We start from the raw sequence: 21,090 nt of genomic DNA on the forward strand, positions 1-21,090 counted from the left end.
AAAGAGCTATAAAGGAATCAATGGCTAAAAACTGTATTTCCTATTCAGAAGCTTCAAAGATACATCCATCTGTCTCTCGAATTTCATATGCAGATACATTACTCTCATCACCTAACATCACTCCTAATACTTTTCCAACCCAGCATCAACATTCAACACCTAAAGCTATAAACAATACTTCATATAAAAAAAACTGTTTTTGTTAAACCAAAGCCTCCACCTACACTTAGCAAAGGATATGACAAATCTGCTCACCAAGAAATTTTAAGGGATTTTAATATTCCCCAACCCTCAAATGGATGTGCATTAATTAACAAAGAAAATGAAAATCCTTTGGAATCCTCAGTAATTGATTTAATTATTTCTCTTATAAAATCTCTTAGTCAATCGAATGAATTTTCACCGTCCAACGCTGCCTTATTAGTTTCTGCAATTACTCAAATTTATAAACCAAATAATGGACAAAGTTCTTCAATGGAATTGTCAAAGCATCACTCCTAAAAAAAGTGATCTTATTTATTTATTAAATAAATATAAACCTTATATCTGTGCTCTTCAAGAGACATGGTTGAAACCAGGATCTTTATTTAAGATTCGTGGTTATTCATGTCTCAGAGAAGATCGTGTGGATGGGCATGGCGGAGTAGCCATGCTTGTGAAACACCCTCTTTCCTTTTCTCTCTTCTCTATTCCTTCTCACAGTAATGATTTTTCTATTATTGCTGCTTTAGTTGAAAATATCTGTTATGTATCTATTTATATACCTCATCCTTCTTCTGCAATCTTAAATGAAATTAAAGATATTATTTCCATTCTTCCGAAGCCTTTTATGATCCTTGGTGATTTTAACTGTCGCCATGAATCCTGGGGTTACTTATCTTCTAATAGTTATGGTAACACATTAATAGATATATTTGATTCAGTGAATTTGTGTATATTAAATGATGGTGGTCCTACACGACGTTCTCATCCTGACGAGGGCCCAAGTGCTCCAGATTTAACAGTCACTACACCTAATCTTGCTTCTTCTTTGTCCTGGGATCCATTACGATCTACTTTTGGTAGTGATCACTACCCACTATTATTATCATTTCCAACCTGCAATAATAACAATAAAGTATTACATAATACTTATTCTCCTCGTTTAAAATATAAGCTTAATGATGTTGATTGGGATTTATATAAAGATCTAATAAAAAACAAAATTATTACACTTCCAAAAATTAATCCAGGTACAGAATCTCAGTGTGCAGATTCTTTAGCAAGAAGCTTTATTGAGGTTGCCAATGAGATATTTCCAAGTAAAAATAGCTCTTTGGGTTTTATTCCTTCTCCTCCTTGGTGGGATAACGAATGTACTGAGGCAGTAAAGAGAAGAAAATATGCTGAAATTACATACTGTCAATGTTCCACTGATGAGAATTTTGAAATTCTTACAAAGAGTATGTCAGAAACTTCAAAATTTCTAAAGAAAAAGAAATTTGATGGCTGGAAAAATTTCTGCTATTCAATATCACCTGATGTCAAACCATCTCTTGTATGGCAAAATATAAGAAGGTTTAGATCTGCATACAAAGATTCATCTCCAAAATCAATCCCTTTTCATTTAGTTAATAGCTTTTTAGATAAATTGGCTCCACCTTTCGTACCTGAAGACTTAATAATTGGTTACCCTGTAATAAATATAAATAATGATAACTGTTTTGGTTTAAACAGTATATTTTCTCTCACTGAACTAAAAGGTGTATTGTCTCATGTTAAGGATTCTGCTCCGTATTCCTTTATCTTTCATTTAGATGATGATGCTTTATTTTATTATTTATCTCTTATAAATTCCATAGTGACATCTGGTAACATCCCCTCCACGTGGAAACGTCAAGAAATAATTCCCGTACTGAAACCTAATAGGTGTTCTTCAGACCATTCTGCCTATCGCCCAATCGCACTTTCTTCTGTTTTGATGAAAATTACAGAACATCTTATAAAAAATCGTTTAGAATGGTTTGTTGAGCATAACGGTCTATTATGTGAATCCCAATTCGGTTTCAGACGTGGGAAAAGTACTATTGATAGCTTAAGTATATTCATTTCTGATATTCAATTATCATTTTCAAATAATAAATCAGTAATAGCTGCGTTCTTAGATATAAATTGTGCCTATGATAATGTCGTAATAAGTATTAAGCTTTTACAACTTAATATACCTCTGCTATTAACAAATTTTATCATAAACATGCTTTCCGAAAGATACATAATCCTGAAACTAGATGACAGGAAGTCAATTACTCGACTTGTTTCAAAGGGCCTCCCCCAGGGATCAGTACTTAGCCCAATATTGTATAATATTTATACACACGATTTAAAATCATCACTTAATAGTGTAAATGTTCTTCAGTATGCTGATGATCTATTAATTTACTGTCGTGATATTTCTATTGAAAAAGCTAGTTCTTCTATAACACAACCGCTGATAAATTTAAAAACTTGGTTGGACTTAAATGGCCTTGATCTATCACCTGAAAAAAGTACAATAGTTTTATTCACGAGATCAAGAACTCCTCCTCCTATTTCTATATTTTATGAGGGTTATCAGATTCCAGTTAAAGATAATGTTAAGTTTTTGGGAATTGTCTTAGATTCGAAACTAACTGGTATCCCACATTGTGATTACCTAAATGCTAAATGTGAGCGTACTCTTAATATTTTAAGATGTCTGTCAGGTGTTTGGTGGGGTGCGCGCCCTTTTTGCATGAAATTGTTATATAATGCTCTTATAAGAAGTATATTAGATTATGGTACATTCTTGTTGGAGCCTGGTAGTGTTAAGGCATTTAAAAAACTAGATCTCATACAGTCCAAAGCTTTACGAGTAGTTTCTGGTGCTATGCGGTCAAGTCCTATCAATGCTCTTCATGTAGAATGTGGTGATCCTCCACTACATCTACGTCGTCAATATTTAGCAGACAAATTTATATTCCGATCTTTTCAGTTTCTTAACCACTCTCTTTATAACAAACTTCAGAAACTTTCTCATTATATAGATTCATCTGCATATTGGTCAAATAAAAAACCACCTTGTCTAATCAATAGTTTTAAGAAATTTATCAACATAAAAGCTCCTATTCATTGATCCATTAATTATCCTCTTTTCAATACTAGCTTTGAAGCATTAATGTTGCTTCCAGAAATTAATTTTAACTCAGATTTAAATAAGCACGATATTAGTACAAATTTTTCGTTTATTCTTCTTAAAAATACTGTTTGGGTTGATTACCATCATATTTACACAGACGCGTCTAAACATTCCTCCTCGGATCCCGTTGGTGTAGGTGTCTATCACGCTCAATTTAAAATATCACAGAAAATTAAACTACCTCCGGAAACATCGGTGTTTACTGGGGAATGTTATGGTATTTTTAAGGCTATTGAATATATTATTCTATTTAAACTTCCAAAAACAATAATTTTCTCTGATTCAAAAAGTGCCTTACAGTCTCTCAATAGGTTCCCATTTAAATCAAAAACATTTCTTCTGTTGTCATAGAATTAAGAAATCTATTAAATAAATGCAATCACTTTGGTCTCTCTGTGTTGTTTGTATGGATCCCCAGCCATAGCGACATTCCTGGTAATATAAAAGCAGACCAACTAGCTAATGAAGCCGTGGTCGATGGCGACATTTTCCCTTATAAAGTTTTTTGCCAGGATCTAGGTGCTCTTCCTATAGTTCACCTTCAGGATTGTTGGAATAGACTCTGGACTGAAACTGGTCAATCAAAAGGCAGGAAATATTTTAACCTTCAGCCACTTATTTCATTTAAACCATGGTTTTTCCGTGCCAAATGCAATAAGTTAGTATGTTCTTCTATCATAAGAATGCGTTTGGGTCATGTTTGCACTCCTGTTCATCTTAACAGATTAGGCATTGTATCTACTGACATGTGTGAATGTGAATCCGATAAATGTGATCTAGATCACATTTTCTTTTCATGTTCTCTATACGACCGCTCCTCATTCCTGAATGATCTAATATCTCTTAATGTTCCTTTTCCTACCTGTATATCCTCTCTAATTATGTATCCATGTAAATTTTATAAAATATTGTCATCTTTCATTCTTCAGAATCATATCAAAGTTTAAATATTTGTAATGTTGTGTAAGTAGCAAGTATATATGTATATTTATGAAATTTTTAATATCCGTTTCAATCCTCTTTCTACTTATCTGATCCTTTTCCGTGTTCCGTATCCTTTTTTAACTTAGTTTCCCAATCTTTTAATTTACGTTATTGGCAAAAAGTAAACGCTATTGCCAAAAGAAGAAAAAAAAAAATGTAGATATTTCCTGGATTAAAATTTGATGAAAATAAACGCAGGCAAAATTAATATTATCCAGTTACGTTTTTTATGATTTTTCGATGAAAGAAAACTGCTAAAAATTTAAGCTATTGTATGTACATAATTAGAAAAAGGTAATATAATTGATGAAAGACGAGATGAGAAAACTTAATTGGACAATTTTTTAAAAGGCCCCTGGCTAAGCTTGTTGCCTTGTTGTCAAGAACGAATAAAAAAAATCATAATCAAATGTCAAATTGTCAATGACAGAATGACGTGCGCGTAGCGACTAGCGGCTGATTGTATTTATTTTTATTACTTACAGATACCAAATTTGTTTTGACTTTTGTTTTTAGCATAAATATTTATTATATCTAGTGCTTCTTATATCATTTCGTATTATGAACCTGTCTTAAAAAATATACAATAAACATTAAACATTCTGTAGAATAGTGATTGATTATTCATTGCAAAAATGACGAATTTGGGAGGTTCATGGGAAGGTAATCTTTTCTCACTCGCTATGACGTTGCACTTGTTTTAATTAACTTATTCTGATTCTATTAAACTCCTAACAATCTTATTTGACTTAGATGAATCAAGAAGTTCCTCACTCCTTAGTTACTACTTATTTCTATAACTTCTGATGTTTAACCAATTACTAGAATTGCTTCTGTTTTCATAATAAAACTCGTTAATTTGGTAATTTTTTTACTTAATAAGAAACTTCACATGTTTTTAGAGCTTCGTAAGCAAGCAAGGGCATTGGAAAATGATATTGATATAAAATTAGTTGGATTCAGCAAGTTAGGAATGAGCTCTTCATCACCATTATCATCTGAAAGTGAACCATTAATAAATGCAGACGATATGTTTGACAACATGACAATGGAACTGCAACAGTTACTAAATCGGGTAATCAGTTTTAAATTTAATTTTATGTAATGATTAAGATTTAACTTAGTAATGATACAAAAAATTAAAATGCACTTGGATGAAAACAAAAAAAAATGTATAAAAAAGCTGTCTATTTCTATTGGAGATGATTCCACTACAGCATGAATCTTGTAATATCGATATAATCTTGAGTGATACTGGGATATAATATTGCAATATTGTTATCAAACAATAACAATGTGAAATGCTGCAATTGCAGAGTCATCACCCTGAGAGGAAAGAATTTGGAGAATGAAATGGGATTTGTAAGGACAAAAAGAATTTAGGTGAAGAAGGTGTTTCTCCGTCATAGGCATAGATGTATGCCACATAAATTTTGCCCCCCAGTCGGGATATTTTTGTTACACAGTTATCAGACAATATTCTTGATTTTACTGTTGTTTTTGAAAACACCTGATTTTTAACTGCAACCTTAATGCTGAAACCATTGCTATTGCAAAGCTAGCTCTCATGTTAAAGGATAACAACACATTTTTTAGAGTTCTGTAGGTCAAATGGCTAGAAATGGATCCGATCATCAACCACCACCTCTTGGGATACCGAGAGGAGCACCAGCTGATCAGTGACTGCCAGTAAGATTTCCGTCAGGGTCGCTCAGCTGGTGATCTTCTTGCATACCTTACCCATAAATGGGCGCAAGCGGTGGAGTCGAAGGGAGAGGCGTTGGCGGTGAGTTTGGACATAGCGAAGGCCTAAGATCGGGTGTGGCGTAAAGCGCTTATAGCGAAACTGCCAACCTATGGGCTTCCCGAGAAGTTGTGCAAATGGGCTGCTAGCTTTTTGGCTGATCGGAGCATCAAGGTGCATGCACCGACTTAAAACCCATAAACGCTGGTGTCCCGCAAGGCTGCGTGCTATCCCCTACACTGTTTCTTCTGCATATCAATGACATGCTGCAAATCAGCAGTAGGTATAGGTATGCTTCCTACACCGGCCGTGCCAACATGTCCCGAGATACCGTCGACGAGAACCGAAACAAACTTGTGTCTGAAATCGAGACTGCTTTGCAAAGTCTCGGAATGGGGCCGACAAAATTTAGTCCAATTCAACCCCAAGAAGACACAAGTTTGTGCGTTCACCACTAAAAAGTCTCCCTTTGTCGTATCCCCTCGATTCTCTCCTCTAACTGCCACAGCCGAGAAGAAGAGAAGGCCAAAGTGGCCTCTAAAAACCTTGGCGAGACAGCTTCACTAAAAGCCACCGCCTGCAACTTTATAAGGCGCAAATTCGGCCTCACATGGAGTACTGTTCTCACCTCTGGGCGGGTTACGGATACATTGCTATCACCTTTTTATGACAAGATCTTATCTATCCATAGTTATGTCCAATATAGTTATAGTCCAATGCTTTATGTCGATAGGTTATTGAAATGTAAGTAAGCGTAAAAGGATATATTTGTCTACCTTTAGTAAGTTAAACTAAGGATAGATAGGTTATTGAAAACGGCCGTAAGATAATTATAAGTGACATCATTATCCGCAACAACAGGGCTCAAGTGATGTGTTGCCGACTTAAAAATGGGATTATGCTGTAAGCTTGAATGCCCCTAAGTCATATCAGTTCGGGAAAAACACAGCCGGTAACTGATTTCACAAAGTGCTTTCGCGAGGCAAGACGTTCCTCACAAAACGCGCGGTTGTAAAATGCCAGATGTCAACATGATACGGGTGAAATCTCATATTTCGACGTAATGCTCCGGTGCTGGTGCTCAACCCGAACAAATCCTTTGAGCACTCCCCGTGATACATATACGCTAGAAGATACAGAGAAAACCCACATCTCCAACACCTAGATCAACTGACCACGAAACTAAACTTTGCTTGATATATCGACGCGGACTATGCGGATTATAGATGTTTTGATGAAGACTTTTTAGCAGTGAACCATTGACATATAAAAACAAGGCTCACAATCGCCTATTAAAAGTGAAAGTCAAATAAAACTTTATTCAATCAGGCTCAAACTAAGCACTTTTTAATCAACACTATTTATAAATTTCTTTTAAATTACGAAATCTACACTTTGGTCAAAAAAAAGTTGAGCTTGTGAGAAGAACATACAAGAAACTTTTACCAGTGGGTGGCTCCTTTGCACTAGAAGCCGGCTAGGTTATGGGTACCACAACGGCGCCTATTTCTGCCGTGAAGCATTAATATGTAAACATTACTAGTGAAATTACTGGGCAAATGAGACGTAACATCTTATGTCTCAAGGTGACGAGCGCAATTGTAGTGCCGCTAAGAATTTTTAGGTTTTTCAATAATTCTGAGTGGCACTGCATTGGAAAGGGTAGGGCGCAACAATTACTATCAGCTCAACTTTCTGCTCGTCTCGTCCCTTATGTTCATGAAAAAAAAAAACTCAACAGCCACTCTTTTCAATCAAATAGAGTATTTTACAATGGCTGTTAATATACATAATAAGTTAGTTTGTAAGGTGCTGCATCCAATATATGAGTCGTGTTTAAATAATATCAAATATATCATAAAAAGTAATAAAAAATAAACTGTATATATATATATTATATTGGATACACCAACCTTTAGAGTGAATTCATTGTTTGTGTAAGGATGCTTCGTGAACATGATGGCTGTGATTACTGTCAAATTCATATCCGTACAGCACACAAAAAGGCTTGGACCCAGGCAATTTTGAGGCCAAATAGGCGCACAGTAGACTTCGAGTTGCAAAAATGGGCTGTAAATATCAACCTAACTCTGTTTGGAATATTGAGACAATTGGAAATATCCCGAAAAATAATAGAGTTAAAATTATCTGTTACAAAAACATCATTTATATTTGGAACTGTTGTGATTATAAAAGTCACACACTTCGCCTTGTTACATTATTTTTATTGATTGAGATGTAAAGTCTCGTTTATTAAAATTATTAAATATTTTATTCCAGTTATCATCCATAAATGACAAGATGGCGGATGTGGCACCCAGTACTGCAGCAACGATGCACACATTGAAGAGGCACAGAGAAATCTTAATGGTAATCAGTAGTCGTATATTTTAGTTATTTCCATACTGTTATGTCTTACGGTATATTACTGTGGGGACACGTTAGTTATATTCAATCGATTTTTGTGCTGCAGAAAAGAGCTGTTCGAGCAATCTATAATCTGTCCAGTAGACATTCGTTGAGAGATAAATTTAAGGAGATCAACAGTACCATGTCAATACATATTTGAAAACCTAATATTTGTGCATAAAAATATAGATCGTTTTAATAAAAATAGTGACATTCATAACTGCAACACTAGAAATAAACATAATCTTGCTCTGATTCACACAAGGCTAACGAAAATAGACAAATCATTCAGAGGACAATGTGTCCGCTTTTATAATAAAATCCCTGAAGAAATTTGCAAACTACAATTAAAAAAGTTTAAAATATTTGTTAAACAGAAATTTTTAAAAAAAGCTTATTATACAATTAAAGATTATACAGGGTGTCCCGTAATCAGTGGACCAACGGGATACCCGTGATAGGGGTGGTCATCATCTCTCGAAAACACCAAATTTTACTGTTCTAGGGCCAGTAGTTCAAAAGATATGATTTTTTAAGCATTATTTTGAAAATTCTACCCTTATCAACACAAAAGTTGAAAAAAAATATTTTTTATTTTTATTTTGCCCTGTTTCTTAACTTAAGGTGGCTGAGGAAACATGTGTCTTCACAATTAAATCCATTTTTGTGAATAAATATTGCCAAATTAAAAATTAAAAACCAAAACATGCGCAAATATCAAATAACTAAATTTGCAACGTGATGTTTGAAGCAAGCTAGTGCAAAAAAAATGTATGACAGCCTTGCGGACCATTATTTAAAAAACATCTGCAGTTCATACTGATTCCAAAAAGGTATAACAATATTACATTTTACAAAAAAAATAACTTAATAACCAATTTTAGACTCCAATTGCGAGAAACATTTAAGCGCTATCTATTCTGAGAATTATTTTGTTATCGAGAGAGAGATAACACAATATGCTATCTCTTTCTCGCTCAGGTACCTTTTTCGTTTACGGGGTCCTATTGGCCGACGCCTATGATCCCCACACCCTAATTTTTCAAATTATTCTTAGTTTCATCAGAGACTTGCTCATAGCTCGTAGCTGCACACGTGTTTTTTACTTCGCTACCATTACGACTCTTTTTTTTGGTGACTGACGCTTGAATTGGACCTTGTTTGTCTTTGTGATTTGGATACTGTTTGCCCGGATTTTATAAAATGCCTAATACCTATACTCCTCGTGAATATGCTGAGATGTATTTTATTTACGGTCTGTGTAATGCAAACGCTCGGCAAGCAGCCCGTACGTATCGTGAGCGCTATCCTAATCGCGACCGCTATCCGGATCATCGAATTTTTCTCCGTGTAAATAACGCGTATTTAGAAGGCAGAATTCCCGGAGCTGCAAACAACGTGGGAAGACCTAGAAGAGTCGATGAACTTCAAATACTGGCCGAAGTGACAGAAGAACCTTCTACGAGTGTTCGTCGTATTTCAAGACGTACTGGTATAGCAAAAACAACAGTACATCGCATTTTAAAAAGAAACAGTTTATACCCTTATCATATTCAACGAGTGCAGGCACTATTACCTGCTGATTATCAACGGAGGATAGATTTTTGTGCAGAGATGCTTCGCCGATGCCGACAAGATCCACTATTTTTCAATTCAATATTATGGAGCGATGAATCGTGTTTTAAAAGAGTTGGAGTGTTTAACATTCATAATTTACATGAATGGGCTGTTGTGAATCCACGTATTGTACGAGAAGATAGATTCCAGCACCAGTTTGGAGTCAATTTGTGGGCTGGAATCTTAGATGGTAAACTTATTGGTCCATTTGAGCTCCCACCGAGGCTTAATGGTGCTCGGTACTTGCAATTTTTAAGAAATGACTTAAGTAATTTATTAGCAAATGTACCACAGGAGGTATGTGAGAGGATGTGGTTACAGCATGATGGCGCACCCGCTCATTATTGCAGACAAGTGAGGGAATATTTAAACGAGTCTTACCCAAGTAGGTGGATTGGACGAGGAGGTACAATCCCATGGCCAGCTCGATCACCTGATCTTAATCCATTGGATTATTTTTTATGGGGATATTTTAAAGAATCCGTATATGAAACCGTTAACGATAACGAAAGACAGCTAAGACAAAAACTGAATGTGGTGAGTGAAAAAGTCAAAAATAATGAAAGGGCGTTAAAAAGTTTAAAAAGAAATTTTATAAGAAGATGCCGGCTATGCCTTAGAGTAAGAGGAAGACATTTCGAACATTTATTATAAGAAATAAATAAAAAAATTCTAACTATTTACTTTTGTTTTATTGTAAATTCCGCCAAGAAATTGCTATCTAATGTTGATTTAAAATAATTATTGTCTTTTATTGTTTCACAATAATGATTAATTATACCTTTTTGGAATCAGTATGAACTGCAGATGTTTTTTAAATAATGGTCCGCAAGGCTGTCATACATTTTTTTTGCACTAGCTTGCTTCAAACATCACGTTGCAAATTTAGTTATTTGATATTTGCGCATGTTTTGGTTTTTAATTTTTAATTTGGCAATATTTATTCACAAAAATGGATTTAATTGTGAAGACACATGTTTCCTCAGCCACCTTAAGTTAAGAAACAGGGCAAAATAAAAATAAAAAATATTTTTTTTCAACTTTTGTGTTGATAAGGGTAGAATTTTCAAAATAATGCTTAAAAAATCATATCTTTTGAACTACTGGCCCTAGAACAGTAAAATTTGGTGTTTTCGATAGATGATGACCACCCCTATCACGGGTATCCCGTTGGTCCACTGATTACGGGACACCCTGTATAACAGATAAAAGTGCATGGGATTAAAGCAATTTTAAGATCTGCATACTATTTTAATTTGTAAGCAGTAGGACTGTATTATTCTATTATTTGTACATTTTCTTGACTTCAAAAAGTGATGCGGTTATCCTATTTTGAGAAATAAACTATTTGAATTTGAATTTTAATGATTAGGCCGTTTTATTAGCGAGGCGCGATGAGTACGCAGAATGCATCCTATCTCTTTCTCACCTAACCCTAATGCCTATATCCTTCCTTGTTCCTTGCACAGGTGTGCGCGGGGGGTGTAAAAATTGCACATACATAATGCGGCTACACCCCGAGCCTATTCCATTCATTACCTTAAAACTTTTACGTCCTTACAAATAAACTTGTTATAAAGTTATAACTGATGATAAACAAAGAAAATGAAAAATGTTTATATTATCGTTGACAACACTGTCAATACAATGGTAATTCTGAAGTTGTCCGAATGACAAGCTGCCTTGAAAATAAACGCGGGAAACGTTATACAAAATCTCTATTTGTAAACATTTTACATATACTTGGTTTATGCTTAGTTATAACTTTATGCCAATTTTATTTGTAAGGCCGTTAATGTACTGTGAAATCATCGCTAGTGGATTTTGTTAGTAAAACAGTTAGTATACAAAATAAGTTAGTATCCCTTTCCTTTTTATCTTATTCCTTATTTCCTAATTTTGTGTGTACGAAACGCAGGGTTTAATTTAATTAGCATCTGAACAGCGCATACAATCTATTTATATAAAAATGAATTACTGTTCGTTAGTCTCGAGAACGGCTGGACCGATTTGGCTAATATTGGTCTTGAATTATTTGTGGAAGTCCAGAGGTTTAAAAGGAGAATAAATAGGAAAATGTTGCTAAATTAAATAAAAACAACAAATTTGTTTTTCCTTTGATGTTTCCATACATAATTTCTATGAGAGAATTTATTGACGCACGGTTTGACAGTTCTGCTGTGAAACAATTTCATTACGACAGCAGGGTGCATATTTTACGAAGTAATTTTTGATGTTATGATATATTATTGACAAATTCATATAAAAACATTATTTTATTTATTATATACAGAACAACGTCTGTCGGGTCAGCTAGTATGTCATAAATAAATGTCCTACACGATATGCGATAAGGTCGCCTAATTGTGCTACCATAGCTGTAATATTGTAACAAATGATTGTAACTTTATTTTATATGTTTATAACAGTAAAGAATTTTCATTCATTCAAATATCTTGTTCTTAGGATTATCAGCAGGAATTCTCCAAGACGTCAGCTCGAGTACGCGCACGGAGGGAGAGAGAGGAACTACTTGGAGGTGGTAGCCCTCCTCCTAATTCGGTGGCTGGACTCAGTAGGAGGGACCAGTACTCTAAGGAAACTAGCCACTTACATAGGTGAGTCAAATTTAAGACAATTAAGTATGTTCAATAACTTTAAGACCCAACATCAGTATTTACAAGGTAATTCTTGTAAGTGTGTTATGTAATGTAATTGACGACCGATATAGCCCAGTGGTTTGTGATCCTGCCCACTAAGCTAGGAGTCCCGGGTTCGAATCCCGGTAGGTGCACACATTTATATGATGAATATGGATGTTTGTTTCCGAGTCATGGATGTTTATATGTATTTATGTGTGACTTCATCTACAGGATCTACTTTACAGCTGATAAACCTGCTCAACCCCATTATTTGCATATCTATTGGGAAATTGACTTGAGATGTCGCTCTTGCAAGTCTAAACAATTTGTTATGATATTTATTAAAGTGATACCCCTCACTTCAGGCATTAATTACACAATTAAAACTGCTACAACCTGAGAGTTGAACAAAGCATACAAGGTTGGCTCAGTTGGAAAGAGCGCTCGTACGGAAAGCCAGAGGTCGCTCCAGTCCCGCATCGTTCATAAAATTTGGTTTAAGTTTTAGTTGTGTAACAGACAGTTTTTTTTTTCTGTTTTGGGTAATCCTGGTAATCGTAGCGTTCTTGTGTTACAGAAAACAGAGTTAAATTATACTACAAAAGAGGAAGTGACCATTGACTGTTTCAGATCATATAATATGTTCAGTTTGAACAAACTTTCCGGATCTTTGAGACGCTCATCGTCGCAAAGCTCATCAAAATTGCGTTTTACCTACCAATGACGAGTTTTAGAAAATTCAGGGGTGATGGACCATTTTTCTGCTAAACTTTTTGCTTCCATTTTTAAATTTTCGAATTCATGTCCATACCTTTCCTGAATCATTTACCAGAGATATTCTCAGTTTTCGATCCACTTTCATAGACGAAATAGAAAAATCTTTGATGATGTTAAAGACGCTTTGGCGGAACAGAAAGCCTGAAAAAAAGATTTTTCTTAATAAATATCTTATTGAAATTACCTTTCCTTCCTCACGATGTTGTTCCTTCGCGGAAAAGCTAGCGAATAGATGATGAATGCATTGAGATATTATGTCCTATGGATGAATGTGAAGTCTGCAATACGCAATGGCTAGCGTGGGGACTACAGACCATTCCCTCTCGCACAAAAGATTCACACATGTGGATACGATAGATCTTCCTTTTCAACAATAACGCTCGCCATGAATAAACTTCCAACATGAAATGGCCGCTGATGGCCGGTGATCGGGCGTTGTTCTTATTACCAATTTAAAGTAATTTTATCTTTTCTTCTCACGGTCTCCGATGTTTATCCGTGTCGCAGGACCTCTGTTAGGGAAGGTCACTAGCCAGGTGTTTTCCGATTTTGGAAATTAAAGATTTGGTTAATACTGATTCACTGTTTTAATAAAGACAAAGGTATAATAAGGTTAATGCATTGACAACATGGGACACTCTCTGATGTCATTAACGGAATGCGCTTAGATCCGCTGGTATGAGGCGATGGGACCACAGCCAGTTATTAGCGCGCGAACAGGAGGCCTATGGCTATTAGTAGGACATATACAATTGTAATAAAAAAGGCCATTTATTTTCTCAAAATTGATTCCTTTAGAATTCTTTTTGATGTCATTTCTAATAACTGCTAGATACTACTACCGCTTCGGAAACAAATGGCGCTCTGAGAGAGAAGCAGCGCAAGAAACTCTCCCAGCATTCTTTTTTTGCGCTCTTTTTTAATAAAAATATACAATATTGTACAATCATTTCTATCGCTATAAAATAATCACAATCTAGTCCCAGGCTGTCCGGTCATTTAGATATTCAGCAGTGTAGTAATAGGATCTTCGACAGAGCTATTTTTTGTATAAAACATTTAAATTTATTTATAGATAATGCCTGAACAGTGGCTGGGACTTTATTGTAGAAGTGTATACATTTACCCTTATAATAATGTAATTGAGTACGCTGAAAATCTCGAATATTATTAAAATTAAACGGAGTACAACGTGATGATTTTAACTGATAGGGCCCCATCAAAACAATTTAGCACGGGATTCAGATGGTATAGTTACGCCACTGGCTTCATAAGATACATAATAGCTGTTGGAGTAGGTAAATGTATCACTGTCCAGGCATTATTTATAGATAAATTTAAATGTCTTATTTGGCTCTGTTGTAAATCGTATTACTCCACAGCTGAATATCTGAGCGGACAGCCTCGATCAATTGGACTAGATTATGATTATTTTTTTGCAAAAACAATTTTAATGATTGTATACTTATTAAAATGAATGCTGAGAGACTTTTTTGCGCCCTTTCTTCTCTCTCAGAGCGCAATTTATTTTCGAAGCGGTGGTAGTGTTTGAACTGACATTCTACAGGAATCAATTTAAAAAAAAAATACCTTTTATGCAATTAGTTATTTTTTTTTTAAAGTGATGACCCTTACTTCTGGGGTTAGTTACACAAATTAAATATGAAAACAAAATTTATGAACTATGCGGGACTCAAATCTGCGGCCTCTCGCCTTCCGTGCGAGCGCTCTTCCACTGCCAACTGTTCGAGTGACGTATCGTTGATAAATCTTATAGGTCTTGTATAACTCAGGAACGCGAAAGGTCGTGGGTTCGAGTCCCGCATCATTAATAAATTTTGTTTTCAAATTTAATTTGTGTAAATTCTTTTTATATTTTTTTATAGGTAACTCGTGAAGCTTTTCTACTATCGGCGTTTTAAATTGTTCAAAATAATAATAAATGTATTTAAAACAGTCTTGTGTTACTGTCTTCAGCTCACACATTCTAGTTGACGAACAAATAAACATAGCGATGGAGGCTCGGGAACATCTTACCTCGCAGCGACAAGTTTTCAAACGGATGCAGACAAGATTTAATGACATTACTAATCGGTAAGTGGTATATATTCGTCACCTTTTTGCTCTAAATGTGATTTTCATTGTAACAACCGCCACTAGACATAAGTTTGCGCGTTGTCATAAACACTCCCCTTATAATAGCAGTACAATATTGTATATTTTATTAAAAAGAGCGCAAAAAAAAAGAATGCTGAGATAGTTTCTTGCGCCGCTTCTTCACTATCAGAGCGCCTTTTGTTACAGAAGCGGGAGTAGTATCTAGTATATTAGAAATTACATCATAAAGAATTCTAAAGGAATCAATATTGAGAAAACAAATGCCTTTTTATTACTACGCGTAATATCGGAATACTGTGAATAAATGAGACTTTTGAATATTAGAGTTTGCCATTTTTCACCACTTTGAAAAAAAGTGACAACACTTTTAAATCAATATTTACTTCATTTATATTTTCTTTAATGCTTCTGCATGTAATTTTTGTTACACACGACATTAAAATAACATCTAAATACTCAAACATTCCGACTTTAAAGTATGTTACAAAATAATCGAAAGAGTTATGAATAGCACAGCAGCATGCCTTAGCCAAGAAGTACCTAGTCGAAAATTGTTTGTTGCAGCTCATAAAATAATAAAGTAAATTTTGGAATTAATTTCAAAATGTTCACTTTTTACCTGCTTCTTTATGCTACGGTACCCGCCAGTGTATTACGTCATTAAGCGACGTAATCAAACTACAGAGAACTAATAACACTAGAAAAATATTTGACATAACGTAAATCACTACTGACCTGTAGACCGTATAAATACCACTGGACAGGCTGTTCCAAATGTTTGACAGCAAATTTTTTGTGCCTATTTAAAGTGCCACTCGCGAGCGTCTAGAGAACTAATTTTGACGTATAATACAAACGGCTGCGACAATACTCTGAAGTATAACATTTTGAATTAATTTCGTTCGTTTTCCGAGTTATTTATATTTAACGAATTTACGTAATTAAAGTAGACAAACGTTTTTTTTTGTTAATAGTTTCCCACCATCTAAGTTGTCATCTTATTTTAGTAGCGCAGACTCTCGCTACTTCGCCAACAGCGCCAAAATGGCGAATATCAAACTGGCACAAACGCACTTTGACAGCCGCCAGTCCAGTGGTAAATAGTAGAGGTCAGTGACATAAATACATAAAAAATATTTGACGTAACATAACTAAATGACTTCATATGTATAGGACAACATGGCGTCGAACGTCAACCACCGGAAATTGCGCGCGAAAATTTAAATGCAATTTAAAATGTGTTCCTTTTGTAGTTTATTATCACATAAGGTCTCTATTACAGCTACAATTTTTTTTTTTTTTTCAGATTTCCAATGCTGAATAGTCTTATGTTTCGAATCAACGCAAGAAAGCGGAGAGATTCCCTCATAGTGGGAGTAGTAGTGGCCGTTTGCACGTTCCTGTTGCTTCTATACGCATTCCATTGAGCGGCACTGACATTTATTTCCGATAGCGTCTATCAGTCGAAGTAGAATGGGCCAAAATTGTATGAAGCATACTGAAGCTCTTTGTACTAATAGGGATTTAATATAATATCATAAAACATTAAAATATATTTATTTTCTTATTTTTAAGTGATATCCTTCGCTTCTGGGATTAAATACACAAATTTAATTTATATACCAAAGTTTATGGACATACCAATATTTACGGTCAACGTCATCCAAAAAAAAAACATAAGTTTTTGTATATAAGTTAAACAAGAATGCTGCACATTTAGGGTATGTTCCGATATGCACTGCGATCACTGCACAGTGCTATCACTGTAGAAAAATTCGTTCCGTTATGGATTGCCAGTATACTGCCGCTGTACCCTAGGGAAATATATGACGTCATAAAACGCCGCCATATTCTACTGTGAGCACTGGCGTTTTCGAGGTAAGGTACTCGCAGTACTTTGATCACGTGATCAGTCAAAACCACTCGAGTGCCTAACGTTTTATAAACAATACCCACAGTTTAATCCCAAATATTTTTACTTTGACAGTACCCCAGCAACAGTTATACTTTAATAAACTCATTTGAATGCTGCGTCAAAAAATGCGGCTGACAGTATACGGGATTGCGTTCCGTTTTAAATAGTAACCAGTATAACTAACTATAAAGGAGCGGCTATATAGTATACTAAATTGACGTCACACTGTACAGTGGTCGCAGTGCATATCCGAACATACCCTTAATGTGTTGATATGTCGCTTTGACTTTTGCTGTCAACCCGTAATACCTGAATCACTTCTAATAATTAAAAAATTCTCTTAATGGATCAGTCACTTGTCAAAAATGTCAATGTCAAAACGTATAACCCCTTTTATTTTTTAGCCGGAAGAACGCCATCTTGTAAATGTAAAAATGCCAGTTCTTGATTCTTCATTTTCGAGGCTGTAAGTTTTTGTAAAGGTTGTAATAACTAACAAGCAAATAAAAGTCCCATCCCTTTTTGCTTGATTTGCACTGTAGGTACCTATTTGTCTCATGTTGGTTAAGACTCCACTTCTGCATTTTTATCGCCTTTCGAACAGTTTTTATATTTTAGTTAAACTCCCAAAATTGCACTCAAAAAGTTGCTTACGGTCAGTAAAACTGAAAGAAAAACGTGTGCGTCTCGGGACACCCGACAGGAGTGATAACTTAAACTAATCTAAGTTGAACTATTTAATAATGGAATTGTTTAACTTGAAGGAATAAGGTTATACTTAAGATTTATGTATATGATAATGTAAGTAAAGGTTATTTAATAATAAATTTATTTATTGATTATAAAATATTGTTTATTCTTAGTTACAATTCTTGAATGTGTTAGATTATTATTTTGTGTACGTACATAATTAATACCATTATCTAATCCTATAAAAGTGACGATTGGTAAGAGTGAGATAGATGGAGCCTGCCTACCGCTGCCGTATCCGTTAGAGAAAGGGAAGCCAGACAGACTGACTCTGTAACGCGTTACTTTACGAAGCGGTTTACCCTCCGTTATCACTTCAAAAACTGCTCAAATACGAAAATATTTGTTCTAAAGGACAATGCCCATTATTGTATCGAACCCCGTACCATGTTGCATCAAATTCAAGCGTTACTTTTTAGATGCACTTTTTTGCACATATTATATTAATACCGACAGAAGTTCTGTTTCTAAAAATAATCCGAGTTTCGGTAAAAATCCTGTGACGTAATTTGTGGATAGCCCCTTAAATAATGTTGTGTAATAATTACAAATACTTGGTCAACTCCTTTGTTCTGCCGCTAAATACGACGATGTCTTGAAGTCTAGTCGATAAGAATATACAAGGGTTGTCAGCTGTTTGTCAAATATACAAATTTTATAACAAATTTACTAACGGCCGTTCCCAATATTCAGTCTATCTCCGGTTGTGTCCTACTTGAGATAAAAATCGTAAGTATCGTTGACTTTTCTGTCCCAATAAACTTATCGACAGTAACTAAACTTATCCGTACACGCTGCCTGTCAATGGGAGGACGTATAGCTTACCAACGATAGAAGTTTGTATGGAAATTGCAATTCACGCGTCCCAATATAAGACGATAAGAATGACTTATCGAGTATATAGGGACAGCTTCAGATTATTGACAACTAATTACTGAAAGTAGAAGGTCTTCATTTATTTCTATCTGTAGATAGTATATTGGGAATGGCCGTATGTGTTGTGCAACAGGTTTCGTATACGTGACATGCCTAAATATGAGTACCAATTTGCAGTGGAACGAATCGGTGCGGGGGCAAGAGGGTGGACTTCTTCATTACCGCATCCCACCGTTGCCTTGTCTAGTGGCTGAGTTGAATCAATATTTGTGGTTATTACAAAGTATACGGTAACGTCAGCAAACATTTTGTATCGTCGGCTTCTAATAATTTATTTGAAAAAATTTAACTTAAAACATGGTATATATTGATAAGTTTTATTAAAAATACCTATTGATATGCATATAATATATTCGTAAATATTTTTGATATTTATCTATATTTTATGATGTATAATAATAAAGAAAATAAAATGTTTAAATAATTCTCAATTATATTTTTTAATTCAGCTCGGCTGTTAATTATTTTTCCAACTCATTAAAACGCATTTTGTGGCGACTATTTTATTATGACTGGGCTGGCAACTGATCTGTATAAATACCACTGGACAGACTGTTCCAAATGTTTGACAGCAAATTTTTTGTGTCTATTTGTAGCGCCACTTGCGAGCGTCCAGAGAACTAATTTTAACAAATGGCTGCAAAGGAACCTACAATACTCTGAAGTATTTTTGCAGTTTGAATTAATTTCTTCAGGAGTCAACGTAATAAAGTACACATTTTTTTGTAGTTTTCCTAGTTATGTTTTTTTAGCTGCGGTTGTCATTACTAGTTTTAGCACCGCTGACTCTCGCTACATGGCCAACAGCTCCAAAATGGCGAATATCAAACAGGCAAAAAGCACTTTGACAGCCGCCAGTCCAGTGGTATATAGTAGAGGTCAGTGGCTGTCGCTCTCATCACTTTATTCCGACCCTCAATAAAGCAAAGCACATTATTTTGTGGGTCAAAATAAAGTGCTCAGATAACCTAAAGGGGTTTCGCTTTAAAAAAAATAACAGTATTTCAGAACCTGACGTCACTGCGTTGTCAGTCTGTCATTGGACAATTGTGTCTATGCACATAGTATTTAGTATTTTTTATACAAAAAGAATCTATTTGTCGTATCTACGCTATTTGACAACACTCCTACTAATGCCTTGCCTACCAAATATTTGGTCTCGAAATCTCGAGTATTTGCCAATTCCGCAGTCATCTAGAAGGCCAAGCCAAATTGACTTCGAAGAAACTCGGGGTCATAAATAGAGCAGTTTCTCGTCTCAAAATGTCTCGACTTCAAGATGGCAGCATTCTAGCGCTCTACAAAGCGCATGTCCGGCCACATTTGGGATATTGCTCGAACCATTTGACCACATGCAACGCAGAGCTGCTCAAATTGTCGGAGATCGAGGGCTCCGTGAACGGCTAGATCACTTGGCATTGCGACCTCTCCGGTCGCTTCATTGTATGTCTTCTACCGTATTTTTCATGGAGTGTCATTGATGTATCTACAATAAACAACTACACTGACATTGACGCTTAAATATTGTCTGAAGCAAAACTCTGCCTATGCATCTATTAGGAAAATATATTCAAATAACAGCATATCCAAACTTAAAATGTATGGAGTGTCCTGTTTCAGGTACGTAAGTGCCGCTTTAAATTAACAAAATTGTGTAACTTGATGTTTTTAATCATTTTGCTAAAGGAAGGAAAGGACGATTGTGAACTATTTTTTCTTTTATTAATTTAACTTTGTTGGTGTAGACTTAATCTAGCAATTGTACAAACCTCAGTTGTTTTTATTGCTTTGAAACCGCAATGTAAAATTTGTTTTTTTATTAATAAATATATAAAAAAAAATTGCTAAAACAAGATGTTCTTGCCTCGTGTTCGCGTACGAGCTTCTAATGAGCGTATACAATACACTTTTTCAACATTCCTGCCTCGAAATAAGGTGTTAATTCTAATGAATATATATGTATAAGTTAATGTATTTTTTTTTACATATAGGTAAGTGGGGGCAA

General features: G+C 35.0%; 1 protein-coding gene and 1 long non-coding RNA gene across 2 annotated transcripts; one reads left to right on the plus strand and one right to left on the minus strand.

Annotated features, from left to right (window-relative positions):
- Window positions 1-332: 332 nt before the first annotated feature.
- LOC126967622 (uncharacterized) lies at window positions 333-1,641 on the minus strand. Its single transcript, XR_007730052.1, has 2 exons — window positions 1,213-1,641; window positions 333-1,098 (listed from the first exon to the last, which is right to left on the minus strand). It is a non-coding gene; the product is annotated as an uncharacterized LOC126967622 (long non-coding RNA).
- Window positions 1,642-4,624: 2,983 nt separating this feature from the next.
- Window positions 4,625-19,516, plus strand: LOC126967310 (Golgi SNAP receptor complex member 1). Its single transcript, XM_050811776.1, has 6 exons — window positions 4,625-4,840; window positions 5,080-5,252; window positions 8,202-8,291; window positions 12,414-12,565; window positions 15,344-15,460; window positions 16,791-19,516. Exons 1-6 carry the CDS (start codon window positions 4,813-4,815, stop codon window positions 16,909-16,911), a joined length of 681 nt encoding a protein of 226 aa, XP_050667733.1. The 5' UTR covers window positions 4,625-4,812; the 3' UTR covers window positions 16,912-19,516.
- The last annotated feature ends 1,574 nt before the right edge of the window (window positions 19,517-21,090 follow it).

This window comes from Leptidea sinapis, chromosome 1 (assembly GCF_905404315.1).
Source record: "Leptidea sinapis chromosome 1, ilLepSina1.1, whole genome shotgun sequence".
NCBI lineage: Eukaryota > Metazoa > Arthropoda > Insecta > Lepidoptera > Pieridae > Leptidea > Leptidea sinapis.